The 26,264-nt window shown below is 43.6% G+C and overlaps 1 protein-coding gene across 1 annotated transcript in view; it reads right to left on the bottom strand.

Moving 5' to 3' along the window:
- Positions 1–10,946, bottom strand: part of LOC115129977 (fidgetin-like) — a 33,700-nt gene extending 22,754 nt beyond the window's left edge. Inside the window, exons 1-2 of the mRNA XM_029660767.2 lie at positions 10,791–10,946; positions 9,894–9,924 (exon numbers count right to left, since the gene is read on the bottom strand). Of these exons, the coding sequence (XP_029516627.2) occupies positions 9,894–9,924; positions 10,791–10,904 (145 nt within the window). The 5' untranslated portion in view covers positions 10,905–10,946. The remainder of the gene's footprint in view (positions 1–9,893; positions 9,925–10,790) is intronic.
- Positions 10,947–26,264: the final 15,318 nt, after the last annotated feature.

Consider the following 26,264-nt stretch of genomic DNA (forward strand, 5'->3'; position numbering starts at 1 on the left):
CGAGCTAATACCGTACTGTAAACAGGACTGGACTGCCTTCCAAGGGAGCAGGGATTCTAGTGCTTACAGAACAAATTCAAAGGTGCGGTACTGTACCCAGCTAGCACAGAACATTCCCGTAACATTCCCTAATGGTTCTCCTTTGGTTTTCCTACAACGTTCTTGGAACCAAAATGTGTTAGCTGGGTAGTACCTTCTAAAGGTTGTTAAGAATGTTCTGCTATTAGGATTATTAGTGGAGAATGCTGGGGAAAGTGTTCTGTAGCAAATAACTGGGTTACATTGTAAAATTCATGGAAAGAGAGGGATAACTGACATTGGCACAGGACAAATATGGGTCAGTTGAAATGTTGCTGTATCACTAGCTTCAGTAAAACCCATTTTGAAGCAGCAAACAGTAAGTGAACCTTTGCTTACTTACTTAAACCATAAAATGATCATCTGTAGCCATCTCTAAAATGACAAATATGTTTGACCCTAAGATAAATCTACAGTTACCAGTTAGTGATGGGGGGGAAAAAATCGATAGTTACTGTAGATATCGGTATATTATTTTTGACGATATTTCGTGTCGTATCGTTTTGACAATATTACAATATTATTTTTACGCTAGTTGGCTGTACCTTAACTAAAACTACATTTTTTCCAATATAGCTTGATTTCCATCTTCTTTCCATCTTCCAATCGCAATACATATTGTATCGACACCTAAGTATGGTGATAATATTGTACCGTGAGGTCCCTGCCAATTACCAGTCCTATCTACTACCACTTTAAAAATACTCACACTCCTTTTTCATAATATTGCAAAAATGATTTTATTCCGTTCATACGGCCCACCGCAGTTCTTTTTAAAACTTTTTTTAAGGACCCATGCCTTTTACACTTTCACAACTCGCCAAAATACCCACAATGTCGCCCTTGTTGGAGAGCGTTTAGCCTTGTTGCGCCAACAATATGGCGTCTGGGTAATTCTTCTTAAATATGAATGGTCCATTCAGTCTGCTCAATGGACTCTTCTGGCAAACCCCCCCCCCCCCCCCCCCCCTTTTCTTTCCTGACAACAATATTCATCGCGGCGCTCTTGGCAGTTTCCCGGCCAAAGTAACAAAAGAGGAACTCGAATACGTCGCTGATGGTTTCAAAAGCATTAAGCCCTCAGTGAAATGCCTAGTTCTTGGCGAAAGCAAAGTGATTTGACAACAATGGACAAATCATACAGTGGTTTATGAGCTTTGCAGGACACAACGGCAGTCTTTTTCCCAAAGCACACATTAGTAATCATGTCATTGAGACCCCCAAGGGTTCTCATTGGCCCGGAGGAGTGTGGAGAACAGGATGAATGTGTGGACCGGGTGGAGGGTGGAAGTTGGCCAAGTCTCTCAATTCAACACTCTGTCTAAATGTGATGAGGTTCTTTTGCCATACACACTCTAAGAACAGAAACACATACAAGAAGAACACACACTGATTTAATGCATGTTTTCCATCTAATAAGACTAAAACAAGCGAGTGGTGAGTTAAAAGTATAAGAGGACATATTTCCTACATGTCAAACAAAACCTTTTTAAAATAATGGAAGCAATTGAATCGGTTGTCTTAAAAAAAGATTCTGCCTCTTTGACGCAAAACTACTCCAACGACTAATGCACACCCACTGAAAAGTCAATACCACACGTGTATTTGCCTATATGGATAATGTATGAAACCAGGTTGAGGAGCTCGGAGCTGCATCTCATTACCCAGCGCATACAGTACCATCCTACATTAGCCAAACATTAGCCATCCATGCAGCCAAACCCTGCACCCGACACAAAACACACAAAAGCTGATAAGAGACTCTAACACACAAATAGGCACGCACACCCACAAAGATACAAGCATGCTTTCATACGCATTGCCACACACAGACACACGCCCTTCTCCACAGGTCCCCGGAGATCAACCTGATTATGCACACGCTTCTGCTGGACGCGGCACTTTACAAAACACTTTTCTCCTCCGTCCTCGCTGTCTGATTCTCACCCTTCCCTCCCGGAGACAGGCCACAGGCTGCCGTGCTGGCCGTGCCGCACACACACAACACACCCAACCCAGCCACTCAAGGTCCTTTGTGCCACCCCCTGGCAACCTGCCAAGCTGTCAGACACGCACACACACACACACATACACACATACACAGCTCTGCGGAGAGAGGGGCTGGGTGAATGAAAATGCCAGACAGGGACTTACTTGACCGTGGCTGACAAGAGAGAGAGAGAGAGAGAGATTGCGAGATTCTCCAATGATCGTCTGCCTAATCAAGCTGTACACCAGCCGAGACACACAGAGTAAGACATAAGATCACATCACAGGCAGAAGAGAGATGAGAGATGACTCAATTCCCTCTCTCTCTCTCTCTCTGCCGCTGTCTTTTTCTCTCCCCCCAGCAGCCCTGAAAAAAGCAGTCATCGTTTAATAACTGGTTCCCTCATCAGGCAAATGAACGCGAGGCCGCTTCGCATATCAATGCACCGTTTAACTCAGATGTCCATATCAATAACTTAATTAGAATTGCAGAAGGTCTCATTTGAAAATACAATGTACAGGATAAGCCGTGGTCTATTGTGGATCTAACGAAGCCGAATATCCGGTCGCGGGACGTTAGCTTTAATAGGTCTTTAGCATATTTAACTTTTCCCATCATCTCGGTAGAATGTGTTAATATCTAAGAGAGAATCTTAGCCATGGGTAGTATGGAGAGATTGAGCAGGAGAGAAGCCACGCGGGGTGAGAAATGACTGATTCAAATTCCAAATGGGCAGTGAAAAAAAGAGAGGAGAAAAATATCCATAGCTTCGATTTGATTAAACCTATGAAAATGGTGCATGACATCAAAAAACAGGTGAACTTCAAACACTTTGAGCACTTGCCAAGCACAGGGAAGATATTATTTTAATTCCTGTATTCACAACGAGGTGAATTTAGCTGAACTCTGGATGAAGAAACAGTGCGATGTTCCCGAGATGTGTGCTGTCTGCCTCGGTGTTCCCAGATGAGTATAGTTGCATGATGGGTAAAAGTGTTTTAAACGGTAGATGGTCACTAGTGGACTGTTGTCTGACACTGCTTCCCCTTCTAGGCCACACACCGATTCCTTTACTTGTCTACTAATTTACGACCACAAATCTCAACACACACCTGAGCTCTCACACTTGTCTTTCTGCACCAATTACAACGTCAGAAAAAAACCTCCCTGAAACCCACTTGTAATGGATCCATCACTCTGCGAACATGTTGAATGTATTTTATGTTAAAAAATATATATATAATAGATTTGACAATAATGGGGCGCACTCAAAATAGCATACTCAAAATACTAAATCAATACAAAGTGCTGGCTATCGTCACCATAATGAAAACATCCACACATACAAAAAAGACATCCCTCCCCTTATTACTGGGTATATGGTGATACCTAAAATACTGTCCTTTCAGAAAGTATTCACACCTCTTGACTTATTCCACATTCCGTTGTGTAACAGCCTGAATTCAAAATGTATTACATGTATTTCTTTTCATTTATACACAATACCCCATAATGACAAAGTGAAAACATGTTTTAGACATTTTTTGCAAATGTATTGAAAATTAAATAAAAGAAATCTGATTTACGTAAGTATTCACACCCCTGAGTCAATACTTTGTAGAAGCACCTGCAAAGATTACAGTTGTGAATCTTTATAGTGTACGTCTAAGAGCTTTGCACACCTGGATTGTGCAGCATTTGCCCATTATTCTTTTCAAAATTATTCAAGCTCTGTCAAATTGGTTATTGGTCATTGCTAGCCAACCATTTTTAGGTCTCGCTATTGATTGTCAAGTAGATTTAAGCCAGAACTCTAACTTGGGCACTCAAGAATATCCACTGTTGTCTTGGTAAGCAACTCCAGTGTAGATTTGGCCTTAAGTTTAAGGTTGTTGTCCTTCTGAAAGGTGAATTCATCTCTCAATGGCTGGTGGAAACCAGACTGAACCACGTTTTCCTATAGGATTTTGCCTGTGCTTAGTTCCATTCCATTTATTTTTTTATCCTGAAAAACTCCCCAGTCCTTAACGATTACAAGCATACGCGTAACATGATGCAGCCACCACTATGCTTGAAAATATGGAGAGTGTACTCAGTAATGTGTTGTATTAATATATATAAATGAATTGCTTTGCCACATTTTTTGCAGCATTACTTTAGAGCCTTATTGCAAACAGGATGCATGTTTTGGAATATTTTTATTTTGCACATGCTTCCTTCTTTTCACTCTGTCAATTAGGTTGTTGAGTAAATACAATGTTGTTGATCCATCCTTTATTCTCCTACAACAGTCATTCAACTATGTATCTACTTTAAAATCACCATTGGCCTCATGGTAAAATTCCTGAGCAGTTTCCTTCCTCTCCGGCAACTGAGTTTGGAAGGACAGCTGTATCTTTGTAGTGAGTGGGTATATTGATAAGAGGTCAACCGATTAATCGGAATGGCCGATTAATTAGGGCCGATTTCAGGTTTTCATAACAATCAGTAATCAGCATTTTTGGATGACGATTATGGCCGATTATATTGCAATCCACGAGGAGAGGCTGACCACCTGGCAGGCTGACCACCTGTTACACGAGTGCAGGCAGCAAGGAGCCATGGTAAGTTGCTAGCTAGCATTAAAGTTATTTTATAAAAACAATCAATCTTAACATAATCCCTAGTTAACTACACATGGTTGATGATATTACTAGTTTAACTAGCTTGTCCTGCGTAGCATATAATCAATGCGGTGCCTGAAATTGTGTCACTTCTCTTGCGCTCAGTGTAAGCAGAGTCAGGGTATATGCAGCAGTTTGGGTCGCCTGGCTCGTTGCAAACTGTGTGAAGACCATTTCTTCCTAACAAAGACCACAATTCATTAGCCAGGATTTTACATAATTATGACATAAAATTTAAGGTTGTGCAATGTAACAGCAATATTTAGACTTAGAGTTGCCACCCATTCGATAAAATACGGAACGGTTTTGTATTTCACTGAAAAGATAAACGTTTTGTTTTTTAAATGATAGTTTCCGGACTTGACCATATTAATGACCTAAGGATCGGATTTCTGTGTTTGTTATATTATAATTAAATCCATGATTTGATATTTGATAGAGCAGTCTGACTGAGCGGTGGTAGGCAGCAGTAGGCTCGTAAGCATTCATTCAAACCACACTTTCCTCAGTTGCCAGCAGCTTTTCGCAATGCTTGAAGCACAGCGCTGTTTATGACTTCAAGCCTATCAGCTCCCGAGATTAGGCTGGCAATACTATAGTGCCTATTAGAACATCCAATAGTCAAAGGTCTATGAAATACAAATTGTATAGAGAGAATTAGTCCTATAATTCCTACAATAACTACAACCTAAAACAGGGAATATTGGAGACTCATGTTAAAAGGAACCACCAGCTTTCATATGTTCTCATGTTCTGAGCAAGGAACTTAAACGTTAGCTTTTTTACAAGGCACATATTGCACTTTTACTTTCTTCTCCAACACTGTGTTTTTGCATTATTTAAACCAAATGTAACATGTTTTGTTATTTATTTGAGACTAAATTGATTTTATTTATGTATTATATTAAGTTAAAAAATAAAAGTGTTCATTGTTCATTCAGTATTGTTGTAATTGTCATTATTACAAATATATATATTTTGGTCCTCCAATAACCGGTATCGGTGTTGAAAAAGCATAATCAGTCAACCTCTAATATTGACACACCATCCAAAGTGTGTATCAAATGTCTGCTTGTTTTATTATGTGACTTCTTAAGCACATGTTTACCCCTGGACTTATTTAGGCTTGCCACAGCAAAGGGGTTGAATACTTATTGACTCAAGGCATTTCAGCTTTTCATTTTGTACTCATTTGTGAAAATGTCAGAAAACATCATTCCCCTTTGACATTATGGGGAGAAAAAGTAAAGGGGTATGAATTCTTTCTGAAGGCAATGCATATCTGCTCTTAGCCCAGATACAGTAAAAGTTTTACTGTGCTAAACCAGATACTGTACATCAGGAGACCTCTTTCTCTCCTAAAACCCCCACAAGACACAGGGCTGTCAGCACTCAGAATGATAACAGCATGATGACAGTCTGAGGGAGGGAAAGAACAAACAGATCACTGTTCAAATGGCTAGAGGAAGGATTTAGGCGTTTGTCTCTGGGACTATCATACTTTCCAAAAGAATGCCTTTGCCCATACACTGTCAGTCAGAGGAACACCAAACACACAAAAACATCTAAACAGACAGCCAGAGCTGACAGACTGATCCAAAAGAAATGAAGGAGGAGGAAGAGGAGGAGGGGGTGGAGGAGGAGGAGGAGAGCGAGGAGGGACAGGCTGGATGTCAAGGATTTACGGATTGGCGGCCGTTCATCTTTGCAGCAGCAGAACGAACGCTCCTTCGTCTCACAGACAGTGTAGCAACAGACAGCTGCCTCCCGTTTCCAGCGCTGTGTGCCTCTCTAACTTAGATCACTGAGAGGGTTGTCAGCACACACAGAGAGACACGCACAAAGACAACATAGCCAGCTGCCACAAGTCCAGGGACTAGTTTTTGGGGACAGAGAGAGAGAGAGAGATATAGAGACTCAGAGAGGGATTTGCATGAGCCAGGCTCCCTTGGGGTCATTCCTCGCTCACTGAGACGGGGAGAGCACAAAAGACAACACTTAACATATTTGCTAAAAGATGACAACCCTGCCTAGATCTCATTTGAAGCCGGCCTTTGTTAGGAGCGGCAGACGAGAGAAGTCCACTGATATTTGCGAGAGAGAGAGCGTCTGACAAGTGTCTCTTTCTTTAACATTACAAGGAATCCATCTACATACATCTTCCACAGCAGTAATTCCCCAGGGTTCAGTATATGCAAGGGAGTCATTTTGGAAGAGAGGGGGCTTCTTTAATGGTAAACATTACAGACGTTTTGAAACTGTCAGGCTAATTCCTGTCTTTAGTCCCACAGGGAATAGTCCAGCTAGCCTTAACGCCAAACCACTCTCTGTATTCACTCTGAGTCAGAGGGAAAATCACTAGCTAGATAAACAAAGTAATCGCGAGGAGACTGTTGTATATTAGTGTCTCTGTTTGCAAAGACCGTTTTCTTTAACCCTCTCTAATATCTCTACTATCCCCTTCATTATCTCTTTGAGCAACTATTACGACGCTTCTGACAAAGACATAAAATGAGACATAAAATACGTACACAATGAGGGGAATCATTTGTGCTGTCAGTTCAGTTTCTAATGTAGTAGGGATGTGTAGTGGATAAGTGAACTTTCGTGTTTAGATCTTTAGTACAACATTATAATACTATGTGAGAGTGAATGCACACACAAACACACACACACACACACACACACACTCCACCCCCCGTCCCACACACACACACACACACACACACACACACACACACACACACACACACACACACAGACACAACTCTCATTACATCAGCAACAGCCAGTATAAATGACACAGGGTATAAGTCACTCTCTGTGCCTGTAGCCTCCACAACTTCCCTCACTCTATCAATTTATCAGGAGAACCACCGGGTAGAAACACACCGTTAGAGGACTGCTCACTGCATACCAACTATCCATCACTACACTAAACAGCGTAGAATGTCAACTTCCTTATTTAGGAAATAACCAAATGAAATCCACTAAATATCAGTACAGATAGTTGGGCTGATTTTTTTAAAAAGGAACAAATAGTGTTTAATGTTCACACAGGCTTTTGCCTTGACTTATGCGACAAGAGACCACCCCTCTGTAGGGGCCCACACTGAGATATTTGGATTTGCCAACAGGCTCCATGATGTGCGTAATAGAATCGAAAACAGAATACAGATGTGCTGCATATATCGAGCAAAATACATTTGAGAACGAATCAAGCAACTGCATTACAGCAAGGGACATTTTTACAATGCAGCGGAATATCTTGATCTGAAACAGTCTTCATCTTTATTCCAGAGAAGTTCTTGGTTGTATTAGCCTACACTATAACAAGTTGCATTATGTGGGCTAATCTAATGAAAACAAATCTATTCTATCATTCAGCAAATATACAGTGGATTTACATGAAATGAATTAATTAGTAAAGTAAGGGGGTGGAAAAGGATAGTCAACCAACATATGTGACTAACTACACCCCGAACTGTGATGCGTTTCTAAGAGAGAGCGAGAGAGAGAGAGAGAGAGAGAGAGAGAGAGAGAGAGAGAGAGAGAGAGAGACAGAGAGAGACAGAGAGAAACAGAGAGAGACAGAGAGAGAGAGACAGAGAGAGAGAGACAGAGAGAAACAGAGAGAGAGAGACAGAGAGAGACAGAGAGAGAGACAGAGAGAGAGAGACAGAGAGAGACAGAGAGAGACAGAGAGAGACAGAGAGAGACAGAGAGAGACAGAGAGAGAGAGAGAGAGAGAGAGAGAGAGAGGCTAATATTAACATTCATCTCTATACTACGTATAAAACAACAAGTGAAAACATAGTGGCAAATGAACATGACAAATGAACAACATGTTGACGTTGAAGACAGTAGGCTAAGTCCTATTTGTTATTTCTAGGTATCTTAACTTGAACATACAGGGAAATACAAATGAGAGTTGATGCATAACATTCTATCTGGCCTACCTTGCGATGAATGTTATACTACATTACCTAAACAAAAAACATTATTTTTTTGTGACTCACTTTAAAGTTCATTCATGTCCCTTTTGAAATGCACACCTCACATAACAGTTTGTACGATGCACACGGATCAATGTCACAAAGCCAGTCCAGAAATGGGATAGGCCTAAATCTTCTATGTTCATATATTCAGGATGAAGTCGAATTATTGTCATGCTCATTCAGGATATTTTGGTTTTGATGCAAAATATCTCAATATTATTTTATCAATTTTAAATATGTGTCTAATAGCCTAACTAGGCTATATATTTCAGTGTTCCGTGTTGATAAAGGCCTAATGGTGACAAAGATGGCCTCTTAATGTGCTATTAATAGCTGCTTAATTACTACTGTTTGCCATTTCTGATGAGGTTAATAATCAATTACTATCTATAATTCTTATTTGTAGGGTAGGCTTGTGGTATAAGATAAACATTATATTAAAACAAATTACTGATCAATGATTTGATATATTTGGATTACATTACAGTTTGTTTGCCACACCTGAGACTAACAAAAGGTAAACTTGCAGTCTATTCTTCTAATAATAGGATAATAATCTAGTAGTATATCCGTAATAACAACGTTTGAAGATTAGTATTACACGTTTACCGGTATATTAGTCATAATTTAAGCAGACTAATATATTCTGAATATAGCCTACATAACAAGTGGACCTGGGAGACATTCCTGTTAGCCTACTATTGCCCAAGCTCTGCGCTTGAAAGGGGTTCTGGGTGCAGCAATTTCCGAAAACATATCCGCATCATAATGATGTGCATTCAAAGCCGGCACAGGCAAACGCCAAGGGTCCGTTTGCATTCACAGCGACCATCTGATGCGAGGAATATTCCATTATGTATACTATAGTAATCATTTGTTTTCCCGAGAGTGGCAACAATTCGACCTAGATAGAGTGTGATACTTGTATTTTATTGTTTTAATTTGGACACAAGCCTGAGGATGATAGCATGGAAAAATCAACATGCAGGCCTTCATTGCTAAACTCTCACAAAACAATGTGCACGCGTGCAACATATCTCATCTGTCATTATTTTAAAGAAACTGACACAAAACGCATGCTTGGAAACGAGCACGGTCAAAACGAACACAATTTTAAAAATAACAACAGTTAATCAAATGAAAGATTGGAAAAAAATAACCTACCATAGACGCTGCTGCTACTGATCATTTCTCGCTGCGAATAACGGGGAAGAAGAGGAGAGAGCATTGGAATTGGAATTTGGACGAGGAGGAATTCCAAAGGTTGTTTTACATAAGAAGCACTACTCTCCACTCTCACATTTCAGTTTAACGTGAGTCGTTCTAGTCAGGGCTACTAAATACTCATCTAACCTACACGCATACTATTACAAGGAAAGTGGACCCTGGCAGCAAAACGCAGTTGGATAGCGCTGTAGAGGCGGGAGCAAATCATATGATGATGGTGCAGCCACTTGGTTCACACCAGATCATTTGCGCATTTGATTGCTGTTATTATGTTATCGAGAAAGTTACCTGTGGTGATATCGCTCTCGCCTAATACAAATACACAAGCTCTAGCATAGGCTACTCTCGTGCTTTAACAATAGATGGCGTGTCACAAGGACTGTGACATTGCATCCGCTGATGCGACTGATATGATGCATAGGGATACTTGTTGTAATCACCGTATGCATGGATAAAAGTTGTCTACTTTGAAACAATTCAAATATCGGCCCAGCACCCCCCACACACAAGCACTGTCATTCGAACCGAGCAATAGCAATTGGATAGCCTACATAAGAACACAACATACCCATGCGGTTTTAAGTGACACTAATCCAAAACGCAAATGCGCTACTTTACGATCCTAAAACGAACAAACTCGTTGATAAATGCATTGCAAAAGCAATACAAATTGTTTTTAACAGTGCCTGCTTAAATCCCGTATGATTCATTGCGTCTCGGAGGGTGGTGGTGTCTTTACGGATAAAGCGCTTGGGTTCCCTGCTAACGCAAGACTCGCCTAATAACGGCTACTTTAATTGCGGACATCTCGAATCCAGTTCTGGAAAGGCTTACCTGTATGTGCGACAGGTCGACCTCTGGGGTTAGAGCAACATCGATCCACGGTAGAGCTTGCTGATGAATGCCTGTGCGGTGGGTTAAGCGAGGCTGCGTGGGATTTAAAACCATTCCAAGTTAGCGCAGGCAACACTGACCACAGCCACTGCCATGTTGGAATTTCAAACCCTAAAACAGCTGCTTCGGAGACTGACCAGTATGCCTCCCAATGCGCATGCGTCTAGCTGTAAAGACCAGAAATTCAAAGTCCCGCGTAAAAGGGGTAATTATCCAAGGTTATTATCTTGTTATGCCAACAGACATCGAGGCAACATTGTAATGGGAAATAAGCAGAAGCTCGTGATTGTGTTCAAATAAACGCTACCTACAGTAGACTATTGTAGGCTATGAGATTGGATCTGTCTAAACAGGTACTTTTAATCTATGGATTATTTGTAATTGCGCGCTGATCTTTAATTTTTTTTTTGTAAATAAGAAATCAATAACCATTGTCCCATATTTAGAGAACAATCTGGGAATGTAGCCTATTGTGCGATTGCTGTGTGACACACGCGCGCACACACGGACACACGCACTCATTCCACTAGTCCTAGTGCTGTGTCTCCCAATGATAATTATAGCACCAACGTCGAATTATCTATCTGAGTCCTAATTAGAGCTGAACTGTCCCAGTTAACACACTATCAGAGCATCAGTAGGGAGATCACATTTAAACAAGACATCAAAGATGGAACAACTGTCAGATGAAGTTCAGTGTGTCAAATAAAAGCTCAATCGAAATATCCCAATCGTCATGGCTGATATCTTTTATTTATTTACACAATCAAAGTCCTGGTAATGAGAGCCAGGAATGTGATTTGTATACAGTTGAAATAAAGGGAATAAATTCATTTAAAAAATAGTGAGATATCTGAGATGGTCTACACTTACCCACGCACACACGCACATGCACAACGCACGCATGTGTGAGTGTGCACACACACCTAGACACACAAAGAGGTTCAACTGGGAATTATTTTTTCAAGTGCTATAAAACTGTCCCCGAAAGGGATGGCTATTTCGATGACCATTTTGAACAGAGAATCACTTCAATTCTCACTGTATGCTTCCATCTGTTCCACTCTGTTCCCTTTCAATTTAACCCCTGATCACACATGGCCTGGCTGGCTGACTGACTGGCTAGGGCTGGCTCTATACTGTAGGGTTTCACTGGCCTTTTACAAACCTCTGGTTTGGACATCATCAGTTCAGCATGGAGCTATTCCAAATCCCAGTGCTCCAGTTCCCATCACACCTCCCAAAACAGGTTCCAATGTAGGTCTACCACCTTGTGGTTCCCAGGTATACCTCCAGACAGACAGACAGACAGGCAGACTGACAGACAGACAGACTGACAGACAGACAGACAGACAGACAGACAGACAGACAGACAGACAGACAGACAGACAGACAGACAGACAGACAGACAGACAGACAGACAGACAGACAGACAGACAGACAGACAGACAGACAGACAGACAGACAGACAGACAGACAGACAGACAAGCAGATATTTACACTGAGTGTACAAAACATTAGGAAAACCTGCTCTTTCCATGACATAGACTGACCAGGTGAATCCAGTTGAAAGCTATGATCCCTTATTAATGTCACCTGTTAAATCCACTTGAATCAGTGTAGCTGAAGGGGAGGAGACAGGTAAAAAATTATCTTTAAGCCTTGAGACAATTGAGACATGGACTGTGTATGTGTGCCATTCAGAGGTTGAATGGGCAAGTCAAAATATTGAAGTGCCTTTGAACAGGGTATGGTAGTAGGTCCCAGGCATACAGGTTTGAGTGTGTCAAGAACTGCAACGCTGCTGGGGTTTTCAAGCTCAACAGTTTCACGTGTGTTTCAAGAATGGTCCATCACCCAAAGGACATCCAACCAACTTGAAGCATTGGAGTCAACATAGACCAGCATCCCTGTGGAATGCTTTCGACATCTTGTAGAGTCCATGCCCGGACAAATTGAGTCTGTTCTGAGGGCAGAAGGGGAGGTACAACTCAATATTAGGAAGATGTTCCTAATGTTTTGTGCACTCACCGTATTTGCATGTTTTGTTCACATGTTGAGTAAATCTCACCTTGATTTTGTTGCAAAAAAAAGTATTTGACAGATTAAGAGAATTTCCCCCTCCCCATTATGTTGAAATCTGGACTCTAAACTGGATTGCGGCTGATAGGGGGCCACAGCTGAATGTGAGTCACACTGCTAGGAGTGGTACTGCTGTAGTGATAGAAAGTGACGCAACAGAGACAGAGGGTTGAATCAGTAGGAGGGTTTGGGGGCTGAGAATGGAGGGGTTTTGGCTCGCCCTTGTGTGTGCCAGCCACTGTGATGGTGTACCTACGTGGCTGTGAGGTCCACACAGCTGCCGACTGGCTTGGAGGTCATTCTGAGATACAGCCACGCTGTGATTCTTGATGGTACCATGGGTGTGTAAACACACACTCACACAAACACAAATGCACACATATACAAACACACATGCGTGCACACAAATATACACAAACACATGCATGCACATGCAGAGCACACACACAAACACACACACACACACACATGCAAACACGCACGCAAGGATACACACACATTGTGTCCGGCCTTTTGTCCTTGTGTCAGCAGACAGGACACATGGAATTATTTGACTTCTTTGACGTCTCCTTTTCTTCCCCTATAATATCCACACTTCACATACACTCCGAATGTCTTCAGAATCTTGTTGGTTCCTCTCTATTTCTGTAATATTTTTGTCCCTTTCTGTTGGATCTACCACGTTGTAATTTTTTTTTGCAGGAAATGGTGGACTACCTCGATTGTTTCAGACTTGATGTAGATAGTACTGTGTAGGCTCCACACATAAATTACCCTCCTGTGGTAAGGCAGAATATTTGCATCTAATTTGCAAATTGCAGTAAAGACAGCAATTCAGGGGATACTGAATATTCAACGATGACATGAAATATTTGACACTAATCTGTAAAATACCACCTAGTGTACGAATCCCTCAAAGTCATCTATTATTCGGATTTAGTTTTCAAATGAACCACAAGTCCAATTTGAAAGTGAATTTGCAAGGGAGCTCAGTCTGCCAACACCAATATTATTCGCTAAGAGTAATGGATATGCTAGATAGACTGTGTGTGTGTGTGTATGTATGTGTGTGTGTGTGTGTGTGTGTGTGTATACTATATGTGTAAGCATGGCCTTGTTGAATTTGAGCAGGCCTCGCTGTGATTTAACTGCTACATTAATCTAAATGGATTTGAAGTCATTAACCATTTCAGAGGTAATGATGTGGTGCTACCACTAATGAGCTTTAGCTCTTAATTGAATAGGAGGGGGTGTACAGTGATGCTAAACCCACAGTAGACGTTCACTCCACCCTCCTCGTTTCCATCCTACCACACACACACACACACACATGCATGTGACATGTGGTGACGCACGCACACATACACACCCTCGACGTTGACGCCGTTTTTCCTGCCACACACTCACAGGGGTTAGAGAAGGGGTTTCTAGTCACATGACTGTCTGGATTACAGCCCCTCCGTCCGAGGACTTTGATGTCACCCTTCATCACTTCAAGACCACAAGCTGTAATTTTGCTTTACAGCAATTACAGGAAAAATACATGTGTTTTCTTTTCCAGTCCTCATAAAAATGAAAAGAAAAACATTGTCTGGTGTCACATTATGATTGGATTATGCATTATTTAGTAGGCCACTGAAGTGCTGGATCCAAAAACATCTTAAAAAGCTTAATTTGAGATGCATCTCGCCCTTAAAGAACAAAACAAGCAGCTTTGTATAGAGGCAAAGTAGTTTTATCAACTGTCACACAGATCAAACATTTAAATTGAGAGAATGTGTTTTACATACATTACGAATACAAATCTATTTTCCTTCCTTGATGTCTATAATCCTCAAATCACAGATATAATTGTACTCCTCGCTTATAAATCATTATGCAAACATTTAACCTGCAATATTTATTAACAGACAAAGATGTCAAGTACAATTTGAATGAATACAAATCTCTCCTTTCTAAATTCCCTACAATACATGTGCAACACAATATGTTCCCTTGGTAATAGTACCTATGTGAAATAAGATTGTGTTGGTGTCTCTTATCAAGTACAGCTACATTGCATAGAAACCCCCAGTGAATAGAGAACACTGATATAAATATAACACCCTCAAAAGCAATGAAAGCCTAAGGGAGAAAAATGAGAGTATTTTTCAATGAAACACAGTCACTGTTCCATAATGCCTAGTGTTCAGAGAATCAGGAAGGAAATAGACTGAGTAGACAGGCTGAAAGGCCTGTGTGTCTCTGCTGGTGTGTGGTCTGCTGTCCTTTATGGACTGAGACTAAGACCCTGATGGGTCGGAGCTTAGATTGAACGGAGCCTATTGAGAATAAGCTACTAAATCTGGCAATAAAGGCAATGTGATTTACTGTAAACGCCACTGGGCCCATGGAGTCATGGCTAGAGGCGCAAACACATAGGGACACACACACGCGCGTGCTGGCACACACACATACACTCTCGCTCTCTCCCGCCTGGCTGGTTTGCCTCTGTCTGCTACGTGAGTCGCACCACACACTCGCTATGTGCACCCAGTCATGCAGCTCAGCAGCAGTGACTTTGACAAATAACCAGGAAGTCCCACTGTTGGCTTAAAACTCCAAGTTGTTCAGTTGCATTTCTGCATTTGTCCTGCCTTAATGGCTGTGGAAGTGGCTTTCGAGGTAATCTGTCATTGATTGATTAGGTGCTGGCCAAATCCCCTCATCGTGTGCATTGGTAGGCTGGCCGCCCGCTGCTGCTGCTGTGTAAATGTGCTACGGAATGGCTATATTAGGGGATGTGTGTGTGTGTGTGTGTGTGTGTGTGTGTGTGTGCGTGCTGTGTATGTGTGTGTGCGTGTGTGTTTGTGTGTGTGTGTGTGTGTGTGTGTGTGTGTGCGTGCGCGTGTGTGTGTGTGCGTGCGCGTGCGTGTGTGTGTGCGTGTGCGTGTGTCATAACGCTGCCTGCTACACAAACACACACTTACATCCACTCAGGTGGACAGGCTCATGAGAGGACTCCCACTGCAGTGGGCAAGGACACCAGACATGCTGCTGTTTGTTGTTGCTGCTCAATAGAAACATGCTTTAGGCCTGCGAAACCAGACAGACAAAACATGTCCTTTTCCTAAACATGCAGACATGTCGTGTCAGTCAGATTTCAGGTGGTAGCTAATAAGTGTCGTTGTATCAACTGCTGTTGATTGGATTATTTATAATACAGCACATGGCGTCAATACAGCACAGTGGATCACTCAGAGCATAGTGGAAAGATGATCACATTGAGAAGTGTTTGACAATTAGATTGCAGTCTAATCCATACATGATAAGGTCAGACTTGTTAAGCATGCATAGTGTAGTCAATACAATGCATTGGGAAAGTATCCAGACCCCTTCCCTTTTTCCACATGTTGTTACCTTCCAGCCTTATTCTAAAATGGATTCAGTTCATTTTTTTCCTCATCAATCTACACAAAGCAACAAATTGTGCACAATTCTGCACATAAAAAAATTAATTAAAAAAAATAATCTGCAGAAATACCTTATTTACATAAGCTCCAGAGTTACTCTGTGGAGATGGGAGAACCTTCCAGAAGAACAACCATCTCTGCAGCACTCCACCACTCCATCAGGCCAGACGGAAGCCACTCCTCAGTAAAATACAGGACAGCCTGTTTTTTGTTTACCAAATGGCATCTAAAGGACTCTCAGACCATGAGAAACAAGATTCTCTGGCCTGCTGAAACCAAGATTGAAACCTGGCACCATCCCTAAGGTGAAGCATGGTGGTGGCAGCATCATGCTGTTGGGATGTTTTTCAACTCCCCCAAATACAGGTGTGCCAAGCTTGTAGCGTCATTCCCAAAAAGACTAGAGGCTGTAATTGCTGCCAAAGATGCTTCAACAAAGTACTGAGTAAAAGGACTGAATATTTATGTAAATGTGATATTTCTGTTTAAAAAATATATACTTTTGCTAAAATTTCTAATAAACCTGTTTTTGCTTGGTCATTATGGGGTATTGTGTTTAGATTGATGAGGGAATTTAAATACAAAAATATTTTAGAACAAGACTAACGTAACAAAATATGGGAAATGCCAAGTGGTCTGAATACTTTCCGAATTCACTGTACATTGTAGACCGTTAAATAGTCGAATGTTTTCCATGTGGTATGCTTTAATGATTAAATGACATTCATTCATATGATATTTGATTTAACACTATGCAATAATTGAAATGTATTCAAATTAAATCAACATAAAATCCCCTGTCCATTTCACATTCTTCCTTCATTCTAAATCAGAACCACAACTAAAGAACATCCTCTTAACAGTTCTCAATCAATGAATAACATGTTTGTCTCAAAAAAAGCCAGAGACGTCTGGGCCATGAACAATTTTACATTCATTTTAATGGAGACACTAAAATGGTAATTATTCCAACTCGGCTCAAATGTGGAACTAACAAATGGAATTCAATCAGGGCTGGCACATAATGACCATCATTAGGCCCACCAAAAATTATAATGACATCCTATCTGCATTTCAACCTGACGACTCTTTTACGTTGGGATATCGAAGCCAACTCACATCTCCATGGTGATACGCCGTTTTAAATTTTTTTTTACAATGACTGGTCACCACTTCATTGTTTGTGGCGTAGTCTTCCTCTGAATGAACGCCTGGCTTCATCTAATTAACTACTTGAAAGGTCTATTCTTGAGTTCTCCCTTAATTGAGAGTGGGAGAGTGCTGGCATCGTTGACCGCTATGGCTCTCTGTCTCCTACCCAGGCCTTTTCACATGGTGCAGTCCTGCTCTGTCCTTTTCATATGATAACAACAGTAATACATGCCATTTAGCAGACGTGGTGCAGTCCTTTGAAACAGTAGGCGTCTTGTATATTCCCTGTAGGGTAATGAGTCAAAATGTCAAGGGGTAAAACAACGTGTGAGTGAATGATTGTCCTGATAGTATCACACTCAAATCGTACAATTAGGGGCAAATCCTGACTTGCCTCAAATGTATGTGCAATTTCAACCCTTTTTTTTAGGTAACGTTTGAGTACATTTCTAGGATTGTGCATCTGGGTCCTTTGTCACACCCTGACCATAGTTTGCTTTGTATGTTTCTATGTTTTGTTTGGTCAGCGTGTGATCTGAGTGGGCATTCTATGTTGTGTGTCTAGTTTGTCTATTTCTATGTTTGGCCTGATATGGTTCTCAATCAGAGGCAGGTGTTAGTCATTGTCTCTGATTGGGAACCATATTTAGGTAGCCTGGTTTGTGTTGAGTTTTGTGGGTGGTTGTCTCCTGTGTCAGTGTTTGTACCACACGGGACTGTTTCGGGTTTTCACGTTTCTTGTTTTTGTAGTTTATTCATGTATGGTTTCATTATTAAAAAACATGAACTTCAACCACGTTGCATTTTGGTCCGCCTCTCCTTCCCAGGAGGAAAGCCGTTACAGAACCACCCACCAAAACAGGACCAAGCGGCGTGGTAACGGGCAACAGCAACAGCGGCGCAAAGAGGAATGGACATGGGAGGACGAATTGGACGGTAAAGGACCCTGGGCACAGCCAGGAGATTATCGCCTCCCCAAAGAAGAGCTGGAGGCGACGAAGGCGGAGAGGCGCTGGTATGAGGAGGCAGCACGGCGGCGTGGATGGAAGCCCGAGAGTCAGCCCCAAAAATGTATTGGGTTGGGGGCACTCAGGAAGTGTGGCAAAGCCAGGTAGGAGACCTGCGCCAACTTCCTTTGCTTACCGGAGGGCAAGAGAGACCGGGCAGGCACCGTGTTATGCTGTGGAGCACACGGTGTCCCCAGTGCGGGTGCATAGCCCGGTGCGGTACATACCAGCTCCGCGTATCGGCCGGGCTAGAGTGGGCATCGAGCCAAGTGCCATGAAGCCGGCTCTACGCATCTGGTCTCCAGTGCGTCTCCTTGGGCCGGCTTACATGGCACCAGCCTTGCGCATGGTGTCCCCGGTTCGCCTGCATAGCCCAGTGCGGGCTATTCCACCTCGCCGCACTGGCAGGGCGACCGGGAGTATTCAACCAGGTAAGGTTGGGCAGGCTCGGTGCTCAAGAGCTCCAGTGCGCCTGCACGGTCCGGTCTATCCGGTACCACCTCCACACACCAGCCCTCCGGTGGCAGCCCCCCCGCACCAGGCTGTCTCTCCGTCTCATCCCTACAGGTGCTCCGGCCTGTCCAGTGCTGCCGGAGCCTTCCTCCTCTCCAGCGCTGCCGGAGTCTCGCGCCTGTCCAGCGCTGCCAGAGCCTTCCTCCTCTCCAGCGCTGCCAGAGTCTCCTGCCTGTCCAGTGCTGCCAGAGCCTTCCTCCTCTCCAGCGCTGCCGGAGTCTCCCGCCTGTCCAGCGTTGCCGGAGCCTTCCTCCTCTCCAGCGCTGCCGGAGTCTCCAGTCTGCCCAGCGCCGCCTGAGCTACCCGTCTGCCCAGCGCCATCAGAGCCGCCACTCTGCAAGGTGCCGCCAGTCTGCAAGGAGCCGCCAGTGCCGCCAGTCTGCCAGGAGCCGCCAGTGTCGCCAGTCTGCCAGGAACCGCCAGTGTCGCCAGTCTGCCAGGAGCCGCCAGTGCCGCCAGTCTGCCAGGAGCCGCCTGTGCCGCCAGTCTGCCAGGAGCCGCCAGTCAGCCAGGAGCCGCCAGTGCCGCCAGTCAGCCAGGAGCCGCCAGTGCCGCCAGTCAGCCAGGAGCCACCAGTCAGCCAGGAGCCACCAGTGCCGCCAGTCAGCCAGGAGCCGCCAGTGCCGCCAGTCAGCCAGGAGCCACCAGTGCCGCCAGTCAGCCAGGAGCCGCCAGTGCCGCCAGTCAGCCAGGATCCGCCAGTGACGCCAGTCAGCCAGGATCTGCCAGAGCCGCCATTCAGCCAGGATCTGCCAGAGCCGCCATTCAGCCAGGATCTGCCAGAGCCCCCAGTCTGCCAGGATCTGCCAGAGTCGTCAGCCAGTACGGAGCTGCCCCTCTGTCCCGAGCTGCCCCTCTGTCCAGTGGGGTCATTTAGAAGGGTCGCCGTGGTTAGGAGGCCACGGAAGCGGACAATGTGGCGGACTAAGACTATGGTCTTTGTGTTTCTTGCACCAGATAGGGCTGTTTCGGTTTTTCCACGTTTATTGTTTTGTATTATGTTCATGTTTAGTTTTCTTATTAAAAAACATGAACTTCAACCACGTTACATTTTGGTCCGCCTCTCCTTCCCAGGAGGAAAGCCGTTACATCCTTAGAGATATAGTATTTCAGTGATGGGTTATTACAGGTGCACTGCAGGGTCTAGCTCATACAGTATGGGAATGTGTACCTCCTGTTACAGCGAGGGGGTTGCAGGTCACAGAGAGCATAGTATTATATTTACTCTGCTCGGTGCAGCACAGGCAGCAGCACTCCACAACATCTCATGGTCACCAATGTGTCCACACAATTAGCAGGAGACTGTATGTTCAGCGTGTGTGTGCGTGTAGCTGGGTGTGCTAGACCATGTCCCTGAGGTTTACTCTCCTGATTCAATAGCGCTCCACTTGGATGGACTCCAATGAAGGCTGCTGTTCAACAGTGCTGCAGGTCCACAGCGGGTACCTGGTTTTCAGATAGTTTCCTACTACTGTGTCCACACTGTACCATGTGTATACAGACACAACCACAACAACAATAGGTGTTCCAACAATAGGAGTAGATACAATGTGATTAAATAAAGAAAAGGTATGTTGCTATAGTGATAATCAGTGATATTACGTTACTCCTTGTATGAGTGGAGAGTGTTCCAGTTGATTCTATTTTCATTTGTTTCTGATTTTTAAATAACTCACATTCTCATAATGATTATCATGCTGCCATCAAGCTGTCTGTAGAAAAGGACTGTATGCAGTCTATGCTACGCCTTTTCACTTCGTGGTGCTATTGGATACCCAGAGACTCCATTCAAAAAACCACACTGGATTTAATTCTCCAATCTCGTTGCAAAATGACTTGTGAATTGCATCTGTGCTCGCTAAAAACATTCCTCTCAGAGCCTGACCATTAATAAAAGAACCCCGGAGAGATAACAAAGAGCTCACCAAAACAGTTGAAATGACCAAAAGATTCAGAAGCCATTTCTTCCAGAATACCTTGAAGATAATCGTATCTTGGCCTGGGTTACAGAGTGTAAGGAGAGAAGCAAAGCTGGGCTGTTGGGGCGCACTGAGGCATTTCCAATTTCAGTTTGAACCCGTAACATTGGCCCGCCGCGCCGTCTGACAAATGACTGCTAATACGAGACCACAGGCCACTTATGGGAGATTATTGTGGGTTAAGGTGAGGCCGTCGGGAAATCCCCGTCCAGACAATGTTTTGGAGGATGAGCACGGCTTTGAGTGAATGTGCAGTGCAGGTATAGAATGAGCTGATTTGTCTGTGGAGCAATCACCGAGGGTGGCGTTTTTCACAGCGCAAAAAGAGTGCAGATCTGTGAGAAGAACGTCTGCAGCACAAATTCACTTGAAAGGCGACGATGCACTTTGTGAATACAACAGCAACAGCGGCTAAAACAGTCAAGCAATTATTTGTACCACAAAACAAGGGTGAAATCATCTGTGATTTGGCTGATTTGAGGAGACGTGGTTTTGTAAAAGGCTGGCCGCAACATCCATGAGCTTCCACGGTCGGGTTCTTTAATCTGATGCCAGATTGAAACAGAGAACTTTGTCTGTTTTGTCCTGACCCCCAGCACACTGTGTGTTCCTGTTCTCCCGTCTTACGAGGAGAACATCTCATCAGGCATGAGAGTGTGTAGCGCAATGCCTTCAGGAAGTATCAGTAAACAATGCTGTGGAATTCCAGGGGCTATATGCTCATGAAAAATGCAGTGCTTTGCTACAGAGCAAGCTACACCAGGAGGCCAGGAGAAGCCTGCCTTAACTAGGATAGCTGCATGATCACAACTACATGTAAATGTGTAGGAACTTGACCTTTGCAATTCAAACAGATGTAAATAAATTCCTCAGTGACATGGATAGGAAAGTTCAGAGTAAGACAGCCAGTCTCACCTCGCACCGGCTCAGTCCTCTGCCGTTTTCTCTCCCTCTTTCTACTGAATCCTTTAATGGAAGAAAATTCAAACGACCCTCAACTCCACACAGCTTCCAGTTGTAAATCTCCCTACGGCTTATAGTTCAAATTAACGGCCCAACATAAGTATTTGAATTTCATGAATTGTAGTAATACTTACATCACAAGATTGTGAAGTCATGTCTCGAACAGCGATGATATGATACATTTAGAACAAAGTGGTCCCCAGATAGATCCCGATGCATTATAATAGAGTTTATTGGCCAACCCCTGAGTGCAGATATTCATGTTTCATACTTGAAGGCTTCGCTGCCTTCCTCAGTGTAGCGTTTAGTTGGGAGCATTAAGTTGTAAAGGAGATTAAAGGACTGTTGGCTTTTCTTAATAACTGGGGCACTCACTCATGGGGTGAGACATATTTTCAGTCTGATAGCAGTCTGCCGACTACACCACAGCCTTTCTTAAACAATTAAATTAATATAAAGGCCTTAAAAGCATAGTGATTTACTGTGAAAATGGCAAAAGTAAAAGTTAAATACTTCTGATTCATTACGGCATATTGATGAGGTATTTATTTATTTATTTGTATTTTGATAGACAAAGTAAAGGTGTTTGCGTACGAGTTTTGCCTGTGGGTTTCTTGTGTGCATATGTGTGTGCTTGTCTGTTAGTATGTGTGTGTTTGGGTGGGACGTGCATCCGTCCATGCATGTCTGTCTCTGTGTGTGTGTGTGTGTGTGTGTGTGTGTGTGTGTGTGTGTGTGTGTGTGTGTGTGTGTGTGTGTGTGTGTGTGTGTGTGTGTGTGTGTGTGTGTGTGTGTGTGTGCCACTCACGCCCGTGCCTGTGTGTGTGGAGCAGAAGAGGACACAGTTGATGATTCTCATCTCCTTCATTGTGACTGTGTGGAGTCAGTGAGCCGTGGCAGGGCTGCCATAACTACTAGTTGAGCACTGTCAGCCACATGACCCTCTCCTCTGTACCAGGAGATGTGCTTCCTTGACAGACAGGCCTTTCCAAACAACAGACGTGGGCATTGAATGTCCCACAGAAATGGCAGTGCTTCTTAACTGAGTACTCAACCTCCTGTCACATAGAGTGACTATAAAGTGGATAGATTGCATTTTAAAGAGCATCTTCACGTAGTTAACAATGTTTCAGCTTTTAGCATAGCAACATTGTCCTTTATAGGCTGTACTCCACAAGCTCTGATCAATATGTCGGCTAAATTTTATTGGCCGTTCTTTGACAAAACAGCTTCTGCAACACTAGCTGTAGCATATATTTCCTAATGGCCAGATTGAGTCTATCTCTTAACCTTCATGTACCTGCCCTCTCAAGACCAATGCTCCATTCACAATCAATGCCACCTCGGCTAGAGCTGAACAGCCCTTAATAACATACTGGTTCCACATAGACAAACAGCTCAGTGTTGTTCTCCTGCTACCTAGCTTCCTGTCCTGTCCCTTCAGTATCTGGGCCCAGCATCTCTGTTTGTGTCTGTTAATTGGGGAGTTAATTGATATGTACCTGAGTTCGATCCTGTCGTGTGTCAGGCTCCACCGCTAGCACCGGTGTCACGACCTGCATCCGGGTGCCGGTCCCCTGAGAGCCAGCCTGCAGCGTGGAGTCTACAGCGCCAGGCCAACTAACACCACAAACAATTAAAACAACTACACTGTCTCTCTGAGTCTCTCTCTGGGTCTCTCTCTCTCCGGGCCTAGAAGGAGTGTTCCATCCATCTACTGCTGTTCTGAAGGAGCCGGGTAAAGGTTTGTCCATCTGCTAGGCTGTTGGCTGGGCCCGATGGTCGTTCCCCTGGCCTATATAACGATGCTGGGGAAAGAGTGGGGCCGGAGAAATCGATACCAGCACAACAGCTGTGTAGCTGGAGGTGGAGGGGGTAAGGTGGGGAAGGTGAGGGATGTTTTGGGGTGTACTTTTCTAACCACCTGAGCCACTTACATCACGTGGAAGACAAGAACCCCATCCTGTATTTATGCAATTTGTTTCAACACACAATGATAACCAGTTACGGCTCACTGCATATTTATTATTCAAAACGGCAATAAAAGTCCTTCAGCCTCATCTGAATAGGGCTGAATCATACAGAATGAATCACCAACGTCATCTTCTGAGAAGACAACATGAATCATACAGTAACAACAGAACAAATGTCCGACGCAATAACAACATCATATTCCAAGCAGATCTCTTACACAGATAAGTGTATAGTATAGTGAATGTCGATGTAAATGTATTTGAAATACAACTCTCCGCCTGAGCCCTTTGCTCCTCAGTCCTGTTGCATGGCTACCGTCTCCCCAGCCCTCCCTCACAACAAGCAGGGAGAGAGGGAGCCATCCCTGGGTCTAAATATGCGGTGTCCGTGGCTAGGGAGACCTGCTGCCAAAGCCAGTGTGAATCCTAATGATCACAGAGCGGCCTGCGGGCCCCCTCTCTTCCTCTCCGCTCCAGGGGCCCGGGCTAAGCGAGGACGTTGGGGACTTCTCAGAAGACAGTGATTCTTATCGCCTGGAGGAACCTGAAGGCACCGCCATCAAAACTCCAGACCCCACTCTCTTTCTCTCCCTCCTCATATTCCTCCTCTTCTCCCTCCTCTTGCTGCTGTCCATTCACTCGTCCTCATCCTCCTCTTCACTTACATACTTTCTTCATCCCCTCATCCTCCACCTCATTCCCCTCCTCCTCCTTCCATCACTCTCTACTTCCTTCTCCCCACTTCTTCTCTCCGCCCTCCTCCTCCTCCTCTTTTTACTTCCATTCCCATGCAGAATATATGAAGCAGTGTGCTGGTCTGTGATCAGTGTGGGGGGGGGGGGGTCTGAGTGGGCGTGACCACGTCCTGTAGGAATCCTGCGTGACAGGAACATGACACCTGCCTCCTTCTCAGGTATTCTGGAACACAGTGAGACTCCATACATTTCCAACAGGCCATATTCATTCTGTACATGTTCCAGCCTTCAGGGCCGATGCACAGCTAATCCACAGGTTGTATAGAAATATCAGAGAGCGAGTTAGAGTATATTGTAATGCATCTGAACGTTGTAAGCTATATTTTACCTGTTATATCACATCTCATTCCCCACCAATGTAGTTGTTGCATTAATATAAGGAGAGAGAGAGAGAGACGGAGAGAGAGAGAGAGAGAGAGAGAGAGAGAGAGAGAGAGAGGAGAAGGAGTGATAGGCAAAGAAGGAGAGAGAGAGAGATGATAGGCAAAGAAAGAGAGAGAGAGAGAGAGAGAGAGAGAGAGAGAGATAGGTATGAGAGAGAGAGCGAGAGAAAGAGAGAGAGAGAGAGAGAGAGAGAGCGAGAGAGATAGGAGAGAGAGAGAGATGGGAGATGAGTCATGTATAAGTAGAGACACTGCCTGAAAAGTGATGCTAGCCTAAAGGCCTTTTCACTACCCATCACATTCAACAGTGGGTCTCACAGCTCCTAGCTCCTCTACCATATGTGATGTACCATTTAAACAATGTTGCCAACAAGTCATATGTTGCCAACATGTTATATTCTTATGAAAAATGAACTGCTCAGGACCTGAGTTAACAGCTATTACCAGACCTGGTATTTCATGCTGTAAATGTATACATGCAGGATAGAAATATCTGTGTCGTTCCACGAAATGAGTGCCTTTTGTGACCTGTGATAGTTTAAGTAGAAGTTTTGCACAAATATCGAATTGTAAAAGCCTGTTACAATAAATGAATTGCCCATTAATATAGACCGCATGGAGAATTCAATAATTCAGATGTTTTTATATGAATAAAGGCTTGCTAAAGTACCAGAATTCAGCATTCTGACACGCCCCTCCTTGCACCCTCTGTGACTTTTAGGCAGATCTTAACCCACACTGCTCAAAAATGGCTCAAAGTTTTCACCAACATCAGAAAGTCCTCGTTGTTTTTGTTGCCTTGACAAAGTCTTTTCTGATCATCATGATTTATTTATTATGATTAGGGGTCACTTTAAGGTCAACCCTGTTACAGGAACTGTTACAGGAACTGTTACAGGAACTGCACTCTCGTTTTAATGTGGGGAAATTATTCATTTCTAAATATTATTTTCAAAAGAAACATTCACATCTAATCGTCAAGACCCAGTGTAAACGCAGGTGAGCTGGTTCTACTCTTTTTGGTAATTTTCTTGTGTTTGGTGGTGGGGAACAGAGCAGGTCAAGCATAAAACATCAGCCCTGTTACCCACAGATAGACAGACTAGAAATGTTTGAACAATTCCATTTTTTTGTGAAGCTCGCATTCATTTGCCC

This window comes from Oncorhynchus nerka, linkage group LG5 (assembly GCF_034236695.1).
Source record: "Oncorhynchus nerka isolate Pitt River linkage group LG5, Oner_Uvic_2.0, whole genome shotgun sequence".
Taxonomy (NCBI): domain Eukaryota; kingdom Metazoa; phylum Chordata; class Actinopteri; order Salmoniformes; family Salmonidae; genus Oncorhynchus; species Oncorhynchus nerka.